The 25,773-nt window shown below is 31.5% G+C and overlaps 1 protein-coding gene across 4 annotated transcripts in view; it reads left to right on the forward strand.

Moving 5' to 3' along the window:
• Nucleotides 1-25,773, forward strand: part of LOC145258255 (uncharacterized) — a 231,701-nt gene that overhangs the window by 128,603 nt on the left and 77,325 nt on the right. For all 4 annotated transcript variants that reach the window (XM_080116233.1, XM_080116235.1, XM_080116234.1 and 1 more), the window contains one exon: nucleotides 23,207-23,346. In XM_080116233.1, coding sequence (XP_079972359.1) covers nucleotides 23,207-23,346 — 140 coding nt within the window. The remainder of the gene's footprint in view (nucleotides 1-23,206; nucleotides 23,347-25,773) is intronic.

Here is a 25,773-nt window from a genome sequence, read left to right on the forward strand (position 1 = left end):
GGAAAAAGGAAAAAAATGGAAAGAATACGCTTTTATTTAGTTTTGTTAATGTAAAAATGTTTGGAAATAAATAGTAATTAAACAACGTAAAAGGTAAGAGTGGTGCGTTTCCCCCAATAGGAAGCATTTAAGTTTTTGTAAGCAACTACTAAACCCGAAATCGGTGTGCGTTTGTAACAGTTCCACATGAACGACACGCAGCGGTGTAAATGGGGAGCGGGGAAAGGAGGAATTTAATAGAGAGAAAAGAAGATTTTACAACTTCCATTGATTCTAACTGACTTTGATAAAATATAGGAATGTACAATTATCGAACAAGTATGGAGGTAATAGGCCTATAGCACACCTCAGATAATGTGCTGCAGTTTGTGCATATTACATTTGCATGAAATGTCTTGATTTTTAATCCTATTAAGGTCAAAATCAGAGGAGAAAAATGAGTTCATTTTATATATAGAGAGAGAAGAGAAGAGATAATTCTAAGATTAAAAGAAATTACTCGTGTTTCATCACCTAAAAGTGATATTTAAATAAGTTAGAAATAATTAATATAGGTATTAACATGTGATTCATTAAAAAATAAAAAAAAGCAAATAACTTATGTCTTTACGGGTAATCATCCCTAACACTGGATCTGGACCGATCGAAAAGTATTTGGGTCAAATATGTTTAAGGCAGTTACATCAGTCAGTTCTTATCAGAAAGAAGAAATTACTAGAAAAAGAAAAGAACATGATCGAGAGCCAAAGTTGTAAGCCAGGAAATATCTACATTATATCTATCTTTTTTCCTCTCTCTCTCTCTCTTTCTCTCTGTCTCTGTCTCTCTCTCTCTCTCTCTCTCTCTCTCTCTCTCTATATATATATATATATATATAGCTATTGATATATGTGTTTATGTATGTATAAATATATATTCGATTTTTGTATATATACACATGCACAAAGATTTTACATTAACATTGTGTGTTTTCTTAGATTTTACTGTGATAAAAATAAACAATGAAAGACTAAAGATAAAAGAGTGACGATAATAAGGGACGACAACTCATTTCCCGACTTCCGTTCCATTTGTCGAGTGGCAGACGTCAGCAATTGGTGGATGTTCTATTCTTAGAAGTCAGTTATCCGGTTATGCTAACATCCGTCCGCTGATTCGTTTTAGCAAAATCGGGTGCAAATGTTTTAATGGGAGCAACGCCAGGCACTTTAGTCGCAGATGTCGTTTTTAGAGTGAACTCACATACTTTAAAGTAATGCTAATTTGGCAGAACATTGTTACAGAGTTTATTGAATAAACACCTGTCAATTATTAAACAAACCCTATAATACCAACGATATTCCAAGAAAAGATAGAATAACACAAAAATTGTATTTTGTCTATCTACCATATATAGTCTCGGGAACTACTCGATAAGATTGCAAAGAATTTGACATAAATATGCTTGAGATGTCTGATGTGGGATGTCTGCGGTGTGCTAATACGGAAACAGTCATAGACTGCAAAACATCTGACAAATTTGAACACAAGTTACCTTGTAAAGGCGTCTGTTTAACATAAGCTAAATGCTACTACTACTATTATTACTTCTAATACATGTACTATTGTTAATAGTTCTCTATTAACACTGAACATTTTTTAACCATTAAGATGCCAAATATATAATTACTTCCTCCCCACCGCTGGAAGATGTGACTCAAGGTTGGAAGGCGCAGAGATTCAAGCCAATGCACTTAAAGAAGGAGCCATAGCAAAGATCTTCTGGGTCGCATTCCCAGGTCAGGACGCTTCAAGCAGTTTACTTCACCCGATAGCCGGATGAAAAAGCCGAGAAGGGTGGACCTCCTGGATACTACCAAACCGAAATATCTCTGTACGACAGTTAATAAGCCACGTAAATGGTCCAAAAGCTTTCCAGCTGATTGTCGAGGGCAGATCATCGACTGGTATTTCTACCCAAGACTCGTTGCAACTGCAGCAACTTTATGACAGATGAGACCACCCTTACTCAATACAAATATTAAGCGAGTATAAATGCCGGGTATGTTCTAATGTGTTGATATTTGTTTGCATTGAATACTCTTTCGAAATGCTTTATATATTTTCATGTATGCATGAGACCCGTGGAAATTCCACAATTGTATTTCTCCTCGGTTGTATATTGCTGTCGTGCTTAATTTTATTTTAAAATTCTATTGAACCCAGCGCGAACAAAGAGCATACTCTTCACTGAAACATACTTATCTAAGTAGTCTAAAAACACTTGAAAGTATATGGACTTCCCGCACAAACAAAGGCCACACGGTATTTTTCTATCAGATTCTGGCAGAATTATGATCATGTTGATAATAGCCTTAGCGGAAAGTATACGAAGTTTAGTTAGTTTCACGTTCCACATTGGAACAATACCAAATTTATTTTTCTTAGTTGCTTATTTTCCATGGCATTTTCGGCGATCAGTTGCTCCCGTCTTAAAATAAAAATGGTGGCGACTGATAACGTATGTATGAATCTGAATTTTTTATGATCAGGTTACGTTGTGTGACTTTCCATGTAACCCACTAGTGTCTGCCACGGTGTTGGTTATCACAAACGAATAGGTTTTTCTACAGTTTCCATATGGCTAAGGAATTCATAATTTCTAGCCATGAAACACGTGTTAAATTATAACAATCACATACGTGGTTTTATTATCGCAATCTAAAACACACACACATACACATATCTATATATATACATGTGTGTGTGTATGTGTGTGTGCACGTACTAGCTCACTTTATACAGAGAAGGTTCGTCAAGGATAGAAAGCTACTAATTTAAACATTAAAATAGTAAGCTTGCATATATATCTATACGCGCGCGCACACATACACATATATGTGTATGTGTGTGTTTATTTTTAATTAATATATTTAGAAGAGAACGAATCAATAACGAGCCGGCAGATCCAGCTAGTATATAATAAACCTTTAGTAATATTTGTACTCGGATTTACTGAGATCATTGATTTTATATTTAGCTTTATTAAATTGCACCTGCTTTCTTAAGTCTTTCTTAATCAACAAACTTTTTTTTAGTTTTCTGAAAGCTGAAATTGTTCATTATTCTCTTGAGTTACAACATCTGTATTGATCAATGAAATATGATTTAGACAATAAATTTCGGAATTAAGTTCAAGGATAACTGGTAAGATGTTTCCGAATAAATCCAAATAATAGCGCTATATTTAAATTACATGTCATCATCATCATCATCATCATCATCATCGTCGTCATCATCATTGATTAAAGTCAGTTTCACATGCTGGTATGTATTGAGTCGCTACTTTAAAACTAATCTATCTTTCTCTTAAGTCCATTCTTATCTCTTCATTCTGAGTCATCTTTGAGCTGACGCTGCTACATCAACTGTTATACATATATTCAATAAAGAACTCGCACCAATTCTTTCAAAATTGTCATATCATCAAAGACTGTACATATCACCATGTATTGGCCGGATTTCATTTTCCCTGAGTTTACTAGACCTAAACGTTTTATTTGAGACTCACCTTACATATCCATCATATAGTTCTCATATCATTTCACTCCATGGAACTTATATCTTTATCGGCCAAGTTTGACTTGCATATATAATCACATTCCGTACATATGTCTGATAATCTTTTCTTTGGTCGACAGTAGTAACGCACAGCTTGTTAATAATGACTAAAGTTTATTCTATTTTACTCCATCCACTCCCAACTCCTTTCATTATACCAGCATTTGAGACTCCCTGTCTTCACTCTGTATAGTGAAAATAAATTCGCTATTTAGATAAACTTTAGACACATCTGCGGTTTAATCAACATCCATTGTCTTACACCCCTTGCGTAGAAAATGGTTATTCTGATACCTTTAAATATATCAGTAATTCCATGGGACTTTTTGTGTACTTATTCCTGACATGTACCACAAGACATTGATTTGCTACCGAATCCCTTTTCAAAAACCTACAGTGTATCTTGTTTCTTTCTGGAAGATTCCCAACATTACAATACTTGATCATCATTTGTACATAATTAAAATATTTTTAAACCACAATACATGCATTTGGGTATACCCTTCATTACGTGTGACTTTCCATATGTATGTATAAACAGACAAAATAGGCTAACTAATAAATACAATCATATAATAAGTGTTCGTAATTATTTAATTCTATAACTGATAGCAAATATTTACTTGTTTCTTAGCAAAAGAGACGTTTACCATGATATCGTTTTTATGTAGGGGGGATTTACAAAAACTAGGAATTCTGAATTACAAACTACATCTCAAACCATAAAACAAACACTAAAACTAACGGAATATTTTCCTAAAACGCCATCTAATGCACAAATATTTATTGTGCCATGCAATAATTGCAATCTAATGTAAGTTGGTGAAACTTAATGCGTACTTAAGAAAATGATTACTGAACACAAAATGTATTTAAAAAAAAGCAAGAACTTGAATGCACTATTCTCTTATGTATGAAAATATAACCGTTCTTTTAACGTTAAACAAGCTAATCTCATTAAATTAATTTTAAATAAATCTTACTAAAATCTTTAATCGGCACTCATTATAAAATCTGAAATAATTAAGCAACATTACGGCTTCTACAATTTATCCATTTTAATTAGCAAACAACTACTAACCAGTTAGAGTTTTAGCTTAGATGCATACAAACTATTTTACACCACATTCTCAACAAAATATAGTATATAAACTCAATTATAATATATACAGTAAAAAGGTATTATGTACACCCATGAACGCATCACATATGTTTAATTTTACCGTCTAGAAAATTAACAAAACTATTCTACCATCTAGAAAATTAACAAAACAATTTTCCACAGTTTAGATACGAAACGCATTTTCAAATATTGATTTCCATGTTTGTCATCATATCAAACATTTTCAGTTGATGTTTCAGATAAAAAGTTGATGAAAACAAAAAAATGTTCTTATTTATTTTCCATTGGAATATTTTTTCAAAATCCTCGTCACATATAATGTATATATGCGTCAAGTATATAATTTGTATACGTATGAATATAATATGTATATATATAATATGTATATAATTGATATGTATATGTAATACTATATAAATGTGTATATATTTAATGTATATATATATATATATAATATAGACGTATATTTAATGTATATATGTTAGTGTCCATATATAATGCATATATAATATGTGTATGTATATGTACATAAAATGTTTATATATGTACTGTGTACATATATAATGCATACATAGTGTATATGTACTATACATATAATGTCTATGGATGTATATATATATATATATATATATATATATATATATATGAGCAAATAGTTAATAAAACATGTTAAACACACTTTGAAAAAGAGTTTAAAACATATTTAATCTGAAAAGGAAACATTTAATAAGTGAATAGTCCTTACTTAATCCGCGGAGTTTCGAAGAAATACTTTCCTTCTCATCAGAGGGTAGGAATTAGCAAAATGCAATGTCGGATTTTGCATAATAAAGTATTTGATGAAACTACAAGTAAGTCAAAGATGTTATTTGATAACAAAAATGAAGCAGAGGGAATATGGTGAAGAAAAAGGTTATTTCACGTGAATGGATATCTGGTGAAAGATATTATATATATATATATATATATATATATATATATATATATATATATATATATATATATGAGCAAACAGTTAATAAAATATGTTAAAAAACACTTTGAAATGAGTTAAAAACATATTTAATCTGAAAAGGAAACACTAGATAAATGGATAGTCCTTAATCCGCGGAGTTTCGAAGAAATACTCACCTTCTCATCAGAGGGTAGGAATTAGCAAAATTCAGGATCGGATTTTGCATGCAGAAGTATTTGATGAAACAAAAAGTAAGTCAAAGATCTTACTTGAAAACAAAATAAGTTAAGCAGAGGGAATATTGTAAAGAAAAAGGTGATTACACATGAATGGATAGTCTGGTGGAAGATAAAAAATCCAGTGACGGTAAAATCCAAATGTAAAACTTCAAGAAAGTTAAAAGAATTTCCATTTGTACAAATAAAATCCAAAGATATCCCGTAATTGGAAGAAGATGGTCCATAATAATCCAAAGGCAGAAATCCATGGAATAATTCACAAACATGTGTACAAGGAAAAAAATAATATTAATAAAAGAAAAATAAGATGTGCTTTTAACTCTACTTCCGAGACATAACTATAAATAAAAAAGATCTAGGAAGAAAAAGGAAAGAGAGAGAAAAAAAAATGAAAAAGTTAAATATAAAATAAAAGGAAACAAAAGTCAAAACGACCCAGACAGGAAATATTAAAGGCGCGAAAATATATATAGGGCAAAATAATATAGGTCAACTGAAATGTACAGGTTATCACTTAAAAAAATGTCAGCAAGAGTTATTAAACGACACTAAAATGAAAATAAAAAATAAAAAAGGAAAATAAAAATAAATAAATAAATATATAATAAATAAATAGAAAATAAAAAATAAAGAATAAATAAAAAAATAAAAAAATAAAAAATAAAAAATAAAATATTAAATATAATATATAATATAAAATAAAATAAAATGAGAAAAGAATAAAGATAAAAAATGAAAATTATTTAAGGGGAGAAAATGGCCGGTATCTGCAATTTCAGGAAAACAAATATATATATATATATATATATATATATATATGTACATATGCAACGCGTATATATATATATATATATATTTATATATAATCTATATATAATGTGTATGTAATATATATATATATATATATATATATATATATATATATATATATATATATAATGTACAGTGCGGAACGATGAAATTGTTGCCACAGAAAAGACGCCATTCCATTTCCATTCGATGTATATATGTAATGTATGAAATATACAGATGCTATATATCTATATAATATCCCAATGTAATGCATGCGTAATACATGTGTAATGTGTATATATATGTACATATTTGATATATATAAATATGTATATGTATTGTATATATGTGTGTATATTTAGAGAGAAAAAGAGGGAATATTAGATACATATGCATATCCGTGTTTATAATGTAGAATACGGAAAAAAATTATATTAATGCAGCCACTCATAAATCTTAAAGCAAAACAGGATTTTGAATATAAAGTGACAACGCCTTAATTGCCCGTCGGGATTCACAAATAATGAATTTCATCTGTGCATGCAAATATGTTTTTAACATGTTGAATAGTAGTAAAAAAATATTTATGGATTCCATCCGGCAACCACTTCTTATATTGAACTGCCATCTTGGGAATTCCCTTAAGCTGTCTCATCATTTTTAAATGCTTCTTAGTTTTCAGCAGAAAAGAAATTAATACAATTATGAATATATCCTCGCTGTCGTTCACACACACACACACACACACACATATGTATTTAGTAAATACAGATCAAATAGAATATTTAGTATAAAAAACGCATTTAGTGACTGCTATTTAGGTTGACAGGAACGTTCTTGCGGAATATTTAATTTGATTTCAAATGATGAATTTTCAAATCAGTTTTCGTTATAATACGTTTACTTTATCATTTTCAAGAGCATATTTCGTTTAAATTATAGCCGTTTCAAAACAATTCTGTCCTTTTTTTAGAACGTAAAATATAATGTTCTTATTTCAATTCAAGCTAGGCCGAAAAGTTTCTGAAACAGCTCGTGATATCACCAAGAACCATTATTAAACACAAAGCACAATAGTGGTTTAAGAGATTACGTGGCTGCGAGGAGATTTTTTAAGATGATAAGCTTAGCGGTCGGCTATCGCATGTTTACAACTATCAATAACAACTTTCTGCGAGAGAAATGCTTCAAAAACCTAAGTCGAAGCCAATCCACACACAACTGTTCGAGAACTTCGTAATTAGCCGTAACGTTTACGATGATTCCAACCACTTGAGAGAGCCAAAACCACTTGATAAGTGTAATTATCTTTTCTTTTACGTAACAAGAACGACTAGTTTCTCAACCGGACTGTGACTTGCAATGAAAAGTGTGTTCTTTATGACAACCGGCGACGATCAAGTCAGTGGTTAGGCTCCGATGAAGCCCCATTACACTCCCGAAGCCAGAGTTGCATTAACAGAAAGTCATACAGACTGTTTGGTGGTCTGTGACTGAGCTCATCCATTGCAGTTTTTTAATGTAGGCGAATCCATTACGGCGGCGAAGTACTGTCAACAAATGGATGAAGTGCATCAGAAACTTCAACAACATCCACCGTTAGTCAATAAAAAAGGCCCAATTATCCTCCACGACAATGTCTGACCGCACGTTGCTAAAGCGACCCTGCAGAAGTTAAATGAATTGGGTTATGAAACTCTGCCTCATCCGCCATAATCTCCAGACCTGTCTACTTTTTCAAGCATCTCAACAACTGAGAGAGAAATGCTTCAAACACCTAAGCGTTATCAAAAACACTTCAGTGACTTCATCGCCACTAAAACGCAAGATTTTTTTTTACCTTACTAACGTAAATGCACTTGTTTGGTGTTGGCAAAAGTGTGTTGATTCTGACCGTTCTAATTTTGATTAATAAAGTTTTGTTTGAGCCGCGATATGTTCATTTAAATTTACAAGTTAAAAACCGGAACAACTTTCTTGTCGACCTGATATTTTTCCCATCTATGTTTATATAATTATTTATGTGTTAGTTCTTACACACACACACACACACATACACACACACACACACACACACACATATGCAAATGCGTATATATTTTAATTTTAATAAAAAGAACAAACTGATTGGAGGACGATTTATACAGAAGTTTTCTTACTCCTCTCTAATAGTCGTTAAGTTTTTTAATTTAAAATTTGACTTTTTATATCTTCGTCCATTTTATTTTAATTGGTTTATTCATCAATTAGCGTTTCCTAAGCTGTGGTACACTAAATGATTAAAAAAAATGCTCTAGCTGCAGTTTCACACAATTACCGATCGACAAAAGTGAAACCGACGAATTAAAACTCAAAAGTGTGAAATACGACATTAATAGTGGTTATTTAAACAAAAAAATTTGGAGTAGTTGAGGTTTTTTACTTAATCAGGGTTTACATGACGAAATAATTTTATATCTCATTTTTTTCTATTGATACTTTTTAATTTTATTGAATGTTATTTTAGAGTTTTTATTATTGCATAATTTCTACTGTTTATATTTCATGGTGAAACTAATTTCCACTTCTTCTAATCGATATGAGAGGTTTTTGCTTTTGTTTCCCTATGTATTTAGATACTGTGCTACTATTTCCATATTTTCCTCCTGAATATTATCACGTATATCGATACTTTTGCAACCATAGCTTCTATGTATGCTTACTTTTATTATTAATATTATTATTTACAATTAATGTTTATTACTTTTATTCATAATTAACAAAATGTGTATTGCTATTAACAGCAAGAGTTTTATTATTACTGTTAATAATAATTTGCATGATGATATTATGTTATGTTGTATAATGTTAACCATAAAATGTTATAATGACTGCGTATTTTCCATGCAAAAATCTTAATCTAAAATAGCTTATTACATTGAGGGGAATGTTTATCTATTATCATGACGTTTAGTTCGCTAATCTTTGTCAATACACACACACACACACACAAACACACACACACACACACACACATATATATATAATATATATATATTATATATATATATATATATATATATATATATATAAAGAGAGAGGGAGTGGAAGTAAGAATCATTTTACAGAAGCTTTTATCAAGCTAAAGGGATGTTGTACTTAATCCTCTTGACCTGTGGTCATTGCCAACTCTAACTGTATAGTTGCATGTCCGGCACTTGCGTACAAGTAAATCCTCATTATTTTCATTTCATAGAGAGTCCCTAGTAAAATTGCAAAAGAAGAAAAGTATGAAAAAGTCATTTGCACAGACGCATGCACGCACATATATTCATTGGTGTGTACGCGAATAACTTCTCTTTCTCTCTTTCTCTCTCTCTCTCTCTCTCTCTCTCTCTCTCTCTATATATATATATATATATATATATATATATATATATATATATATACAGTGATGATCATATTTATTGGCACGGTAAAATAAAAGTTAAATTTTGTCTAATAAATTCTAAAAAAGGGATTAAATTAAAGAAAATACCAAAGTATATTATGTATTTTTAACTGGCCTTTCCGATGCAGCAATCGGATTTTAGAAAAAATAAATAACAAAGGAACAACAAACATAATTGCAAAAAAACCCTTGTTCAAAATTATTGGCACGATTTATTTAATAATCAATTGTATAGCCTTGGGCCTTGATTACCTTCCTCAGTCGCTTTTCATAGTTTACAACCAAGTTGTTGCACTCTTCAGTAGTAATTTTAGCCCACTCTTCCTGACAATAATCCTCCAATTGAATAAGGTTCTTAGGCTTCCTTTGCATTACCCTCAATTTTAATGTTCTCCATAAATTTTCAATTGGATTAAGATCTGGGCTTTGTGATGGCCACTCCAAAACATTAATATGATTGTCCTCAAGCCATTTCTTAGTCAGTTTAGCCGAATGCTTTGGGTCATTATCTTGCATGAACCACCAACGACGACCAAGTGAGAGCTCTTTAGCAGAGTCTTTCAGGTTTTCATCCAATATTTTAACATAATCTTCCTTTTTTATGCTACCTGTGACCTTAACAAGTCGCCCTGGTCCAGAGGCAGCAAAGGATCCCCAAAACATCAAACTGCCTCCACCGGGCTTCACTGTGGGTATGGTGTTCTTAGGCAGGAAAGCTTCACCAGATTTTCTGTAAATATAAGACACTTTATTATGGCCAAATAACTCTATTTTCGTTTCGTCAGTCCATAGAACACGTTTCCAGAATGCAACATCTTTATCAATATGACGTTTTGCAAAGGCTAGCCTTGCTTTCAGGTGCATAGGCTTCAATAAGGGAGTCTTTCTCGGACGACATGCTTTTAAACCAGCTCTCTTCAAAATTCTACCAACTGTATGTCGAGATACATTTACTCCAGAGGTGCTCTGTTCATCAACAATCTCCCCAACAGAGATCCTTGGGTTTTGTTTTACTTGTCGAACAATTTTCCGTTCATCTCTTGGGGAAAGAATCCTTTTTCTCCCTCTACCCTCTAACTCATAACGTGGCCTTGCGATTTGAACTTGTTTATTATGGCTCTAACAGTGGATTTGGGAAGGTTTAGCTTCTTTGAAATCTTATCATAGCCCTCCCCATTGGTATGGCATGCTACAACAAGCTTCCTGACGTCTTTGCTGTGTTCCTTAGTTTTAACCATGGCGATTGATAATTATAATTTAGTCACTTATAATAGTTTAAATAAATCGCTATCTAAAAATTATCTGAAAAAAATTGTTCACTGAATTAGCGTTAAACAAGCATAATATGGCTATAAAAAAGTTCAGAAAGCACGTAAACCGGAAATTGATTGATATTATACTGATACTAAAAGAAAAACAAAGCCGTGCCAATAATTTTGAACAAGGGTTTTTTGCAATTATGTTTGTTGTTCCTTTGTTATTTATTTTTTCTAAAATCCGATTGCTGCACCGGAAAGGCCAGTTAAAATAAAAAAAAAAAAAGTTATTTTCTTTAATTTAATCCCTTTTTTTAGAATTTATTAGACAAAATTTAACTTTTATTTTACCGTGCCAATAAATATGATCATCACTGTATATATATATATATATATATATATATATATATATATATATATATATATATATATATATATATATATATAGGATTGATGTGTAGTTTGCTTGACTAGCAAAAATACCCGTCGTTGACTGGGTTCAAAACAGCCTACAGAAAATGGACTCTGATTTATAAAAGTATCATAGGTTATGAAAAGGAAGGGTTGTAAATTTGGGTTGAATTTGGGGGTATCAAAACCAAAGCAAAATATGATGAAGGTAAAAATAAAATAGATAAACCCCATAATTTATTATACCATACCTGTTCACACTGAAACACTTATCACAATATTCTGTGGAGCTATATTAAAAAAACCTTGTTAAACTTTGTTACATATTTCCATTCTATGGAGGTCAGGCGGGAAAGAACACCCCATAATTTTAATCTACCATATTTCTTCAAACTGAAACATAATTATCAAAATATACTTACGCAGATAGATATGAAAAGTCTTTATTAAAGTTTGTGCCTGTTTCCATTCTATGGAGGCCAGGCACAAACACAGACCCCACAATTTTATTATACCATCCCTATTTAAGTTAAAAGTATTCTTATGTACATCTATATCAAACCACTTGTAAACGTTTTTTTTAATTTTTTTATTATCATACTTGTTGGACCAGGCGCGAACGCAAACTCCACAATTTTAATTAACCTATTCCTGTTTCTCGATACATCTTCTATCATTATATGTAATCAGTTTTTTAAAATAGTCAACCATATAGGAGCCTATTCCTGACCAGACACACACACACAGACATTCAGCTTTATATTATATTATATTATATATATATATATATATATATATATATATATATATATATATATATATTTCACAAGCATTCATATATATAATAGATTTAATAATCGCATATATAAGAAAATGACTGCAGAAATTCCCCTCTGGACCAAAGTATTGTAGGTTTGCAAATTCAATATGTGTAGGCCATTAGCCACAACCTTATGAACATTCGAACACAATTCTAACACAATTAATCGTTATAATAAAATGCTATATTGCACCCTAGGAGCAACATCATCACCTTCGCACCATCTTCAGAGGAAGGAGTTCCTATTCTTTTCTTTATATTTAGTGCTCCCATCGCTACCTGTTGACAACAATTTCAATTCTAATTGTTTCTACGATAGTGTGATTGCACCGCCATGAACCGGATTCACCACCTCCAAAGAAGGCAAGGGTGCATTCCTCCGCTGGCAAGGTCATGTTCACAGTCTTCTGGGACCAGGACGGAGTAGTGATGACAGATTTCCTGGCAAAGGGCACCATAATTACAGGAGCCTATTATGCTTCACTTTTGAGGAAATTAAGGGAAGCTATCAAAATCAAGAGGCGGGGCAAGATCAGCAAAGGTACCCTCCTCCTGCAGGACAACGCTCCGGTCCACAACTCGCATGTCGCCAGATCAGAAGCACGGGCGTGTGGTTATGAAATCCTCCCTTATCCTCCCTACTCTTCTGATCTTGCACCCTCTGACTTTCACCTCTTCCCAGCCATGAAGTTGTTTTTGAAAGGAAAGCGTTTCCCAGATGATGCAGCCTTGATTTCTGAAGTCATGTCGTGGTTGGAGGACCAACCTGGAGTGTTCTACAAAAAACGGTCTCCAGAACTGTATCAAAGGATGGGAGAAATACATAACTCTGGGTGGTTCCTATGTAGAAAATGACTAATAACTGTGCCAAGTTTCGTTTCTCCACATCTATGGGACGTAGGTCAGGGGCATTACTTATTGCACGCCCCTCGTACATATGTGTATGTATATATAAGTTAAAATGATAAAGCGTAAAGATACACAGGAACTTTATTATATTGTCACGTCAACAATGGTTACAGAAAGGGAATCAGAGAAAAATCACTTTAGCCAATGACAATTCCAGACGTAATTCTTCTCGTGAAGAAAAAAATCGGCGTTATACAAATATGAAAGGGGAAAAAAAACTTTGAAAACATCAGATTAAAAATGGAAGAAAATGTGAGAATTGGAAACAAAATAATACAGTGAGTGTTATGATGGGAGTCAAATAGGGAAAGGAAAAAAAAAAACATTAAATAAAATATACAAATCAATATATTAGAAAATTAAATAAGATTTTTTATTTTTATAAAAAGTATTCCACAATTTAAAAACTCAAAAACTCATTATTTTTAAATTAAAAATACTTTAAATATTCTAAAAATTTCTAAAAATGGTCTGAAAAGTTAATTATAAAATAAAAATAAAGCCGGATATATATATATATATATATATATATATATATATATATATATATATATATATATATATATATATATATAGGAAGTTGAATATATTTTATGTATATGTATATGATACATATATATACACATGAACTCAAATAAATAAATATATATATATATATATATATATAGAGAGAGAGAGAGAGAGAGAGAGAGAGTCAAATAGGGAAAGGAAAAAAACATTAAATAAAATATACAAATCTAGATATATATATATATATACAAATCTAGATATATATATAGAGAGAGAGAAAGAGAGAGATAGATAGATACACATGAACTTTAATATATATTTCTATATACAGTGCCGGCAAAAAGAAAGTCTACTTCTAGATACCACACATGAACTCAAATATTTATATATATATATATATATATATATATATATATATATATATATATATATATATATATATATATACAGGAGGCAAAAAGAAAATCCGCACTTTTTTTCAAGGACTCCAAATTTGATCTAAATTGAATATAACTGTTTAAACAACCTATAACTCATTTGATTCGACTTTTATTCCTCTATAATTTTACCCGTTCCTATTTGACTTTTAACTGAAATAATATAGTGTTCACGCCAATTTAAAAAAAAATAACTCCAAATTGAGGAGGCAAAAAGAAAGTTCAAAGCAATAAATTCCCTTAAAACCAGATTCATATATCGCCCCTAAATGAGTTAAAATATCTTCCACAGGCAACAAAGCATCTCTAATCATAATTGTTGTTTTTCCAGGTTATACAACGTAACCTTTAGTCCATATGCCACGACCTTGTCTTCGCGATCGTCAGGAGCTTATTAATCTCAACCTTTCTGGTTTATCCAATCGAGAAATCAGCCAAGACATCGGTAATGTTCGGGATGCATATAAACGTAATCGTACTAGAGTTACTTCTAGCAAGGAAGACAATCCTATAAAGATCCGCGGCCTAAGAAACAGATTTGAAGCGGCTCCCCAAATCCAACAACAGTGCAATCTTGTTAAAAATTGCTCTCTTTCTACTGTTCCAAACAGATTAAAGGAATTTAATTTGCGAGGATATGTTGCAAGACGCAAGAAAATTATTTCTGTTAAGAACACAAAGCGCCGTCTGAAAATCATGGCTCTTCATATTCGTCAAAAGTGCTTTTTTGTGACGAAAGCAAGTTCAATAGGCTGAAACTACTGTCAACAATTTTCCCCACTCTTTATCTGTGTCTAAATCCAAACGTAGATTCCATGAGCAAAGCTTCTTTCTTAGAACTGCACGCCAGTGAAACTCTCTGCTGCTTGCCTTGTTTCCCACCTGACTACAACTTGGACGTCTTCAAGTCCAACATAAACAAACTCCTAACAAACCACCCCCTTAAGTAAGACACTCTATCAAAACCCCCAATACTAATGATTACTACAATACTATCTCATTGATTACTGTACACGCAATAACCCTTATCCCTGAGTGGCCTTCAGACCTTGATAACTGGTGACCTCCATGTAAAAAAAAAGAAGGAAAATAGCGTTCGTCTCTAATAGCTAAGTAGTTGATTCATTCGATAGTGACATCTGAGGAAAGACGAAGAATTTAATCCTAGGTCCTCAGTTTCAACGCTGCAATATGGTGGAGGTTCAGTTTTGGTGTGGGGTATTATTAGTACCAATGGTCCAGGGCCTTTAGTTCGCTTGCGAGGTTGAATTTATTCGACTAAGTACATTAATATGTTGTCTGAGCATTTTCTACCCTACTTTGGTCGGAATTTGGATGATAATCCCATCTTCATGCAGAATAATGATCCCATTCACACAGCTGGCAATGTCAAGAGGTTCCTGGAAGAGCATAATATTCCGTGTTTGGATTGACCTGCACAATTTCCAGACCTCAATCCTATCGAAAACCTATGATATTACATCAAGCAACAGCTACGAAATGATAAAATTTCAAATTTGGAAGAACTTTGGACAAGAATTAAAGAAAAGTGGAATGCCCTTTCCCCCGGAGTATTGCTGCAGTCTAATTCAAGGAATTCCCAAGAGATCGCAGGCTGTTGAATTGCAGAAGGGCTATACAACTAAATACCGACTAGTTTGTAGTGTTTCTATATTATTTGTGTTGCATTAATGTCCTAAAGTTCAATTTAAATAACAACCAATTTTCCATTGTGCGGACTTTCTTTTTGCATCCTCAATTTGAAGTTATTTTTTTTTAAATTGACGTGAACACTAGAATATTTCAATTAAAGACAAATATGAACCGGTAAAATTATAGAATAATAAAAGGCGAATAAAATGAGTTATAGGTTGTTTAAACAGTTATATTAAATTTAGCTTAAATTTGCAGTTTTTGAAAAAATTACAAGTGTGGATTTCTTTTTGTCGCCTGTGTATATACATTATATATATATATATATATATATATATATATATATATATATATATATAGGACTTACTTGTAGTTTTATCAAATACTTTTGCAAGCAAAATCCGATCCCGCATTTTGCTAAATCCTACCCTCTGATGAGAAGGAGAGTGTTTCTTCGAAACTCCGCGGATTAAGGACTATCCACTTATTTTGTGCTTCTTTTTTAAAATTAAATATGTTTTTAACTCTTTTTCAAAGTGTTTTTTAACATGTTTTATTGACTACTTGTTCTTATTATAAGCTCTATTTCCTATTTGTTTTTATCGAGCTTTTACATCTGGTTGAGATTACTTTATAAATATTAACTCCTCAATATTTATAATATACTTTAATTTTGCCATCATTGATTATTTTGGTAAACTTAACTGTAATACTTATTTCATTTTATATATATATATATATATATATATATATATATATATATATATATATGTATATATATATATATATATATATATATATATATATATATATATATATATATATAAGTTCATACGTGGTATCTAAAAGAAGAAAATCAGAAATAATGTATAGTTGAAATAAACTAAAATATATCGCAAAGACAACCAAAACAAGCCAGATAGAACTGAACTCAGATGTAATATATGGATCCATATTTCAGCCAAAACTTTATTCTGGGTGTTTTTATGCTTCACACACAATTAATCATCTTTAAAATACTTCTCTAGAAGTATATGCTGAATAATTAACACACACACACACACATATATGTATGCGTGTGTGTGTGTTGCTGGAAATAAAACTTAGTTTGGCACAAGATGTTTTTAAAAATTGTTAATACAAACTCAAACGGATACATGCGCACGCGCTTCTGGTTTCAGTTTAATTTCTGTTTTTTCATGACTATTTTGTTTTTCGCTGTTCCATTCTGTAAACAATCAAACAAAATGTTTATCATCCTTTAAAAAACACAAGTCCACTTTTAATCGCGAAGAAAAAATACTACAAACATTGTTTTATTTTCTTTTGTTGGTTTTATTCTTTGTTCAGCCTCATCGCGCTTTAATTTTACCATTTATTGTCGTATTACCATTGATTACGATGTTCAATGAATCAAAACGCCAATCATTTGGTCGCCGGTGAGCTGTAAATTGCAAGTAGCCACTACACGCGTTTCTAATTATTTTCTTGAAGGTAGATAATAGCAATTTGCTGTCTAACCTCAGGAACATTTACAAAACTGGATGTTGAGCAGAAGACTGGAAATTGAAATCGATCCGTTATCTTGTAGTGTCTAGAAATTGATACTGGTGTTAAAGACCACATTTCTTTTCTGGGAAGAAAATTATTCATTCGTAAAAGACATTTAACTTTTGCTGAACAAACAATTACTCAAGTGTCGATGTAACTAGTTACCAAGCTTCTCTCTAGTGTCTAATAAAAGTTACTTATGTCCAAATATATTTTTATCGGAATTGGGCAAAATTGCTATTTTCATGCACTTTTCATGAATAATTTCTAAAAAAATTATAAACGAAGAATCAGAATATAAATAAATTAAAAAAAAAAAAACTTTACGAATATCTAAGAATCTAGAGATCAAATAGGACCAAGCGTTGAACAGGGCTTGCTCCTTGATCACTGGTTGCTTGAAGCTTGCTAACCTGGACAATATGTGTCTCTTTGCAAGAACTGCTCATGCATATGGAATCGTATATTAGACAGGGAAGTTGGCAGCCGAGTAGAGATCACAAAGTTTATTAGTGATGAACGCCATCTTTTTCATGGATATGAACTAACGGCTCAAAGAGACATGTCAAAGAGAAACTTCTTCAGCCATGTCCGGCCTCTAATAACATCTAAAGAAGAGTTTAAACTGCAGTTGTTGATCAAAAGGTCCTAAGAATGTCATGCATTTACATGAGAATTCCTCTTCTGACTCAGAATCATCCTGGGTCTAATAGAGTAAACCGCATGGGTCGATCTGCTATCGCTATAAATCAATTGCGAATCTTTCGATGCAGTACTTCAGATGAAAAGTATGGATGCCATCTTCATTCTGGAATATTATACAATATGGTTTTTATTAATACGTGGTAGAAATTCCAAAGTCAATTCAGGGTGATGAAATTTACAAATAAAAGGTTATTTAATGATTTATAATATTTTACTAGAAAAATATTCCCTTCCACAAGATGACTGAGTGGATATTAATCGATTAAAGAGAAACATGCTCGACAGTTCGAGGGTGGCCAGTACAACAAAATTAATAATAAGTCTCTCTCTCTCTCTCTCTCTCTCTCTCTCTCTCTCTCTCTCTCTCTCTCTTTATGTTTAGAGCTATTTTATAGGGAAGAGGATATGTTCTCTTAGAGTCAGAAATTTCGCCAACGTTTCTCACCAACAACTGGAATAGTTAATAAAGAACCTTTGTATTAAATGATGTTGCTTTGTTGTTTTTGTTAGACGTATTTTGATGGCTAATCGAGATATTGTGTGATATTTTTCAACAACTGTTGGGTCGGTAAAAAATTAGTAGAAACGTGAAACCGAAAATATATTTAGGTAATGTTCATTCCAAACGTAAACAAATCAACATGGATGATTTTTAAAGAATCGAAGTAACTTCAATTTATTATCACCTTTCTTTTAAATAGGTTTATGCTATTTTGAAAGCTATACTGATCGTAGCCTTCAAAATGACAGAAGAATTCTAGTCGGAGATAATGTCAACTATCTCAAAGCATAAGCTAAATTCCTATGTTTAAAAATATTAAAATTCTTATTTTATCCGCTCCAAATTATTTTTTCCATTTATTTTTTAGTGTGTGAATGGGGGCAAGTGACCTTAAAACAAACGATTATTTATAAAATGTAAAATAACAATCCTACGTCATAACCGAGGGAACGTCGAGTTACCCTCTTTGTATTCTATATTATTTTCTCCTGGCAAGATTAAGGAGTTTTCTGACTTTTCATTTTCTTTCAGCTGTATTGTTTTAGACCAGCACTATCCTTTGTATTTTATATTTAGTTAGAACATTATTATTCTATGTATTTTATATTTAGTTAGAACAGCACTATCCTTTGTATTTTATATTTTGTTAGAACATTATTATCTTATGTATTTTATATTTTGTTAGAACAGCACTATCCTATGTATTTTATATTTTGTTAGAACAGCACTATCCTACAACCTGAAAACCCTCGGTCTACTTTTGTTTTCACAACGAATAGATCAGCCATCTTTTGTGTCTGTTTTGACATCGACTTACGTTTCAAATCTTTGCGGTTCTTTTGATGCGTACGCCATTATTTGCTTCGTCTAATCCAAGCCATCTGCATAATTGCGCAATATTCTTTTTTTGCGTTATTCTATCTGTTATTTACTCAGTACACGCAAATGCGAGCCATTTTCTGACTGTACCTACACAGCGTTGTCCTGGAGTCACTAGCGACTTACTTTTCCGCGAGTTAGACACATCTGGCTTTTTATGTGGAAAACCGAGCTCTTCAATGAAAGAAATTCTTAACTATATAAAAATAAAAATTACCTCAGTCTAGAAGTACTCACATATCATTCACCAAGATACCAATCACAACAACAAGATCCCAACAGATACTACACTTTTCTCCTCCTTCTCGGGCTCAACAATTATCTTTGTTTGATTTTTGTTTACTATAACGTTTTCGTTTTTTTGTTTTCCTATTTTTTAACCAAATTATTATCATTTTTAAACATGATTTTAAAAGTTAAATTTAATTATTACATTATCGTTTTATTATTAAATTAATAATTGAACCAAATTATTATAATAGAGTAACTAATTTTGTTAACGTAATATTGTTTTAATCTCTATTTATGAAATTAATTTTTAAAATTTAGAAAACTATTTAGAAAATAATATCATAAAATATTTAATTTAAATTATTTTTAAATAATAATATTAAACATATTTATAAATAATAATGATGATAATAATAATAATAATAAATATATTTATAAATAATAATAATAATAAATATATTTATAAATAATAATAATAAATATATTATTAAATAATTATAAACTATTTTATAACATGATTTGTTGATCGAAATCTTTGATCGAAACCTTACGAAATAATATGTGACCAAGCTCCTTCTATTAAGAATCTGTGCTAACAACGCAAACACACGCCGAAGTCAGACTTTACAACAATCGTCAATAACACCTGACGTACACTTTTTCTCTCTACAATGATTCGATCCTCAGTGTTAATGCCATACGCATAATCAAGAGAAAAACTAAAAAGAGTCTTCTTCAACAAAAGGTGTTTTACACAATAAAATTTCAGAAAAAATATTTTTAATCATTTAATAAGATATTTTATAACATTATTTGATCTTCTAAAACGTTCAAATTAGCCTTAAATAATGTTTTTACAGATGTTACTAAGTTTCTATTAAAATTGCATGCATGCAGTGGCGTTGCTCGCCAAATTGTAGAGCCATGGTAATCTTGGAAAGCGAAATAATGACGGTAGTTTCCCGTTGCTTTCCGTCTGGATTCGGGGGTGTATCTCCTCCTGTGATATAAACGCGCGCCCTCCCAGATAGCAACCTGGAAATTTCTACGACTCTGCGCGGTACATACAGCGCCTACTCTTCTCAGATGGTCAACCATCTGGTACTGGCCAGGCTTGTTGCTTAACTTCGGTGATCTGGCGAGAACCGGTACCAACGTGACTGTGCCGTATTCAAATATAAAAATTAATTGATGTAAATATTTTACAAAACATTCAATCGTTCAATACCAAAGCATTTGGTAAGAATTTTAAAACCAGAAATGGCTGTCTATTCAAAAGTTAAAATGCTTCTGAATTTCTTCTCAAATTGTGAAAAGGGATATTCTTTTTGTTAACTATTAACAAACATTAAAGTGTCTAACGAAGAAACAGAAATGCATTTCAGTGGATTTAATTTCGTTATAGGCAAATGACTAATTAACACATATCCATATGAAGCAATGTCACACATAAAAATCTGAATCCCTATTGACCTACGAACAGTTGAAATGAATGTCTACATAAAAAATTTATGTAGAATCCCTTGGGGATGGAACAAGGAACCACATTATATATGTCTATTTGGTAGCATTGAAAAAAGACCGAGTGCTCCATTAAAACGAAATATTGTTTACAAACACCTTTACCGAATTGTTAGTAAATTTATCAGAAAATCCCGATGGAAACCTAAATTAAATTGAATCGTAACTTTTTAATTTACAAATATAATTTGAGAATAGTTTTTTTTTGTAAAAAAAAAACAACATTTAAATTAAAAGAAATTGATTAATTAATCAGACGATGCTTTGTTTTTTTTTGTGTTTTTTTTAAAGAAATACTTTCGAAGATGATGAACGAATCCTCACGAAAACCTCTAGAAAGATCATTTTGCGTACACTTTATTTTATTTACTTCTTCAGGAAGTTAGGCATAAGATCACATGGCAAATTGAAAAGTTAGTGAACTAGGATAAGTACACCTCAGCCTAAAATTCCCGAGCAGCCCTGTCGGCATTTCTTTGTGCAGGTACCACAGATGATTAGCGATGAACTAATCCCTTCTCAAAGAGAAGGTAAAGCATAGAAGGGTAAGCCTCCTTAGCCCGACAGCAACAAAATCACTGTCTGATTAAATTGTCTAGAAAATATCTTCGATATGTTTGAGCTATGTTAACATGCTAAGTAAGTACCCGCGTAAACATGCTAAACAAATACCCACGTTAACATGCTAAAAATACCGACGTTAACATGCTAAATAAATACGCACGTAAACAGGTTAAATAAATACCCACGTAAACAGGCTAAATAAATACCCACGCAAACATGCTAAATAAATATCCACGCAAACATGCTAAATAAATATCCATGTAAACATGCTAAATAAATATTCACGTTAACATGCTAAATAAATACCCACGTTTACATGCTAAATAAATACTCATGCCAACATGTTAAATAAATGCCTATGTTAACATATGAAATAAATACCCACGTCACGTAAACATGCTAAATAAATACCCACGTTAACATGCTAAATAAATACCAACGTAAACATGCTAAATAAATATCCACGTTAACATGTTAAATAAATACCCACGCAAACATGTTAAATAAATACCCACGTTAAAATGCTACATAAATACCCACGTTAACTTGCTAAATAAATACCCACTTAAAAATTAAACAGGTTTCTTACAAATCAACATTGTCTAATTTGTATGATATAGATTATTCAAACTATATGATCCCCTTGAGTGTTATTCTTACAACGTTTCGGTTTGTGTAACTTCAGATCTCCTTTATGTGTATCTTGTTCAACTCGGAAATATTTCTGTTGAAGTTTGCAATTTGGAACGGAACGCCTTTATTTTATGAGCGAGGCAGTATGCTCTCGTTCCGTCAGTTATGATGTAATTCGCAATTGTATTCTAAGTAGTTCATGCACCGTGGATTGAACTTTTAATCTCTAAACGTCTAAACTTACACTCGCGAATTACTTAAGACTTCTACCCGGTCATGGCTGGCGGAATGTGAGCATGCATAATCCGTGGATTAAAGAAAACATTCCCTACAGATAACCGGGTGCGACAAAAAGATTTCCGAATTCAACATGATATACCCGAAGGTGGAATATTGCCTAATTTCCATTAGACATTCATTATACATTCTTATAATATTTGCCTTTTTGAAATGAAATATTTCATTGTTTCCCTTTTCCTTTGCAGGTAAAAGTTCTAGTGTCAATTGTGCTGACACCGACATATATTCACACGCAAGAGGGATGGTATCGATTATCTGATCAAAGCACAATCACTGAGATTGGAGTACCCTATAAATTGATCAAAGTTAAGAAGATCAAACAAAGGTAAGAATCGATATCTTATAATCAATTCGTAAGATGTGCGTAAGCTACCCGAACAGTACCGAATGTACTATAAGGGGTGCTGGGGACAATGCTTTACTTAGCATATTTATTAGAGATGGATGCTGATAGGCTTTGTATAAATTTATGCAGGTCTTATATTATCATACTAGCTGTATGACTGTCTGAGATTGATTACCATTTTGGTTTTAATTTTTTAAGCAATAATATTTCAGTTTTTAATACTTTATTATTACATTAATTAGCTCAGTCAAATTTAGAGGAGAACAGCCTTTAATTGTGTAATGCATCTTGGCTATTTGAGTTATTATCTAAACATGCCGCGAGAGTAAAAACTTTAAGCGGAATAATTTGTATTCTAAAATTATGCATGAAGAAAAAAGACCAAGTGGCGCAGTAGACACAAATATCTATATATACGATGCAGCACTATTCAAGTTAAAATGCTCAAATTCAACTGGCATAATTTTACAGCAACAACAAAATAGATTAACTTCCTTAGAATACACTACGCCATGTAAGCCTATAAAAGTATTACATTATATGTATTCCTGAACAAGGCGATCGAGACACAAAACATATTCATGGATGAACGGATTATAGATGCATTTTTTGAGGTTCACTAAAATATTTGTTATTAAGACTTGCTGTACTATTGAGTTCTATTTAAAATGTGTTTAATACGGATGTAAATTCAATTTTAAGTTATGGTATTAATAAAAAGTGAAAAGTTATTCCTCTAGCAGAGATCCTGGTTATAGTTATTTATCTAGCAGTTACTTCTAGCTATCATCAGATGGACTTGAGGTTATCTAAATCTTCCCCATTGATCCGGAATTTCTATGTTAATAAGAGAAATATCATTTCTACTGAATTTTCACATCCAATATCCTTCCACATATAACTTGGATTTTGAATGAGTTATAGCTATCATAGAAAGATAGACAGCTCATTTAAAGTTAAAGTAATCTTCTCTATCACGTGATTGGATATGAAAATTCAGAAGAAATGTATACGTCATTTTAGTTTTAAACCAGTCCATCGATGTTTTAAAAATTGGTCTCGAACTTTTATTTCCTTGACTACTTTTTGGTAAGATATTATAAAAAAATTATAGAAAATTGTAATTCACTATCTTTCTGGTACATTTGCTTTGTCAGGGAACAGTTAACGAGTAAAAGTGAATAAACGCATTTCAAATCTTGAGGAACCACATGAATGTTGCCAATATCCTAAGTGCAAGTGATTTTTGTGGAACGAATTTTATTCCAGTTCGGAACATCCGGTTCGTCAGTTCCTGTAGTTAACTACTTGATCAGCATTACCCGACGATTTATAAAATTGTAGAATTATAAGTCCAATCGTCAAGATTTCACAACTATTTTTTATTTTAATTCTTTTCTTTTTTAACTTTAATAGCCGGTCATTCAGACATTTCTCAAATTAGATCATACGCATGAAATTAAAAAAAATTGAAAACACTTTAGGTTTCATATAATATAAGTCATTTTGAAAACGATCGTCTCGATAATAGTTGTACTGTTAAGCAATGATGATAGAATGTGATTATCTTTACACTTGACTTTAGTATGACGTCATCGTCAAATATTAAACGATGAACTTAAATAAACATGGGAAACATTTGTATTTTAGGCTTTATGTAAATAATTTCGAAGAAGGTTGTCTCGGTAATTGCCAGATAACAAGGTACTGAGGTGCATAAATGTTTATTTATATAAAAGTTAGAAAAAGTAAGTAAACAATTGGGTGTGTTCGCATTCGCTGTAATTGTATACGGAGGGAAGACAAACAAAAGCGCAGTTTTTTCTCTTCTCAAAAAATAGCAAAATAAGATTGGAATGTCGATGAATTCAGATGCAAACGCAGCGCTGCATGCTGCATCGTAAATCTAGCACACAATCTGCTCATGTATTTTGATAGGTATTTATTCTATATTTTATATATTTAAAATTATATCTGAATTTACCTGTAAATATGAAATGATAGATATACACACAAACACAATTCGGTTGACGACATACAATAACTGCAGTTAAATAGATACGATTAGAAACATATTGGCGTATTTTATTTTTATTTTTACTTATATATCTATCTATCTATCTATCCATCTATATATATATATATATATATATATATATATATATATATATATATACTAGCAGAAGTACCCGTCGTTGACTGGGTTCAAAAACAGCCTACAGAAAATGGACTCTGATTTATTAAAGTATGATAGGTTTATGAAAAGGAAGGGTTGTAAAGAGATAGCTTCGAATTTGGGGGTATCAAAACCAAAGCAAAATATGATGAAGGTAAAAATAAAATAGATAAACCCCATAATTTATTATACCATACCTATTCACACTGAAACACTTATCACAATAATAC

This window comes from Euprymna scolopes, chromosome 33 (genome assembly GCF_053919585.1).
Source record: "Euprymna scolopes isolate OS-2025 chromosome 33, ASM5391958v1, whole genome shotgun sequence".
In the NCBI taxonomy this organism is placed as follows: Eukaryota; Metazoa; Mollusca; class Cephalopoda; order Sepiida; family Sepiolidae; genus Euprymna; species Euprymna scolopes.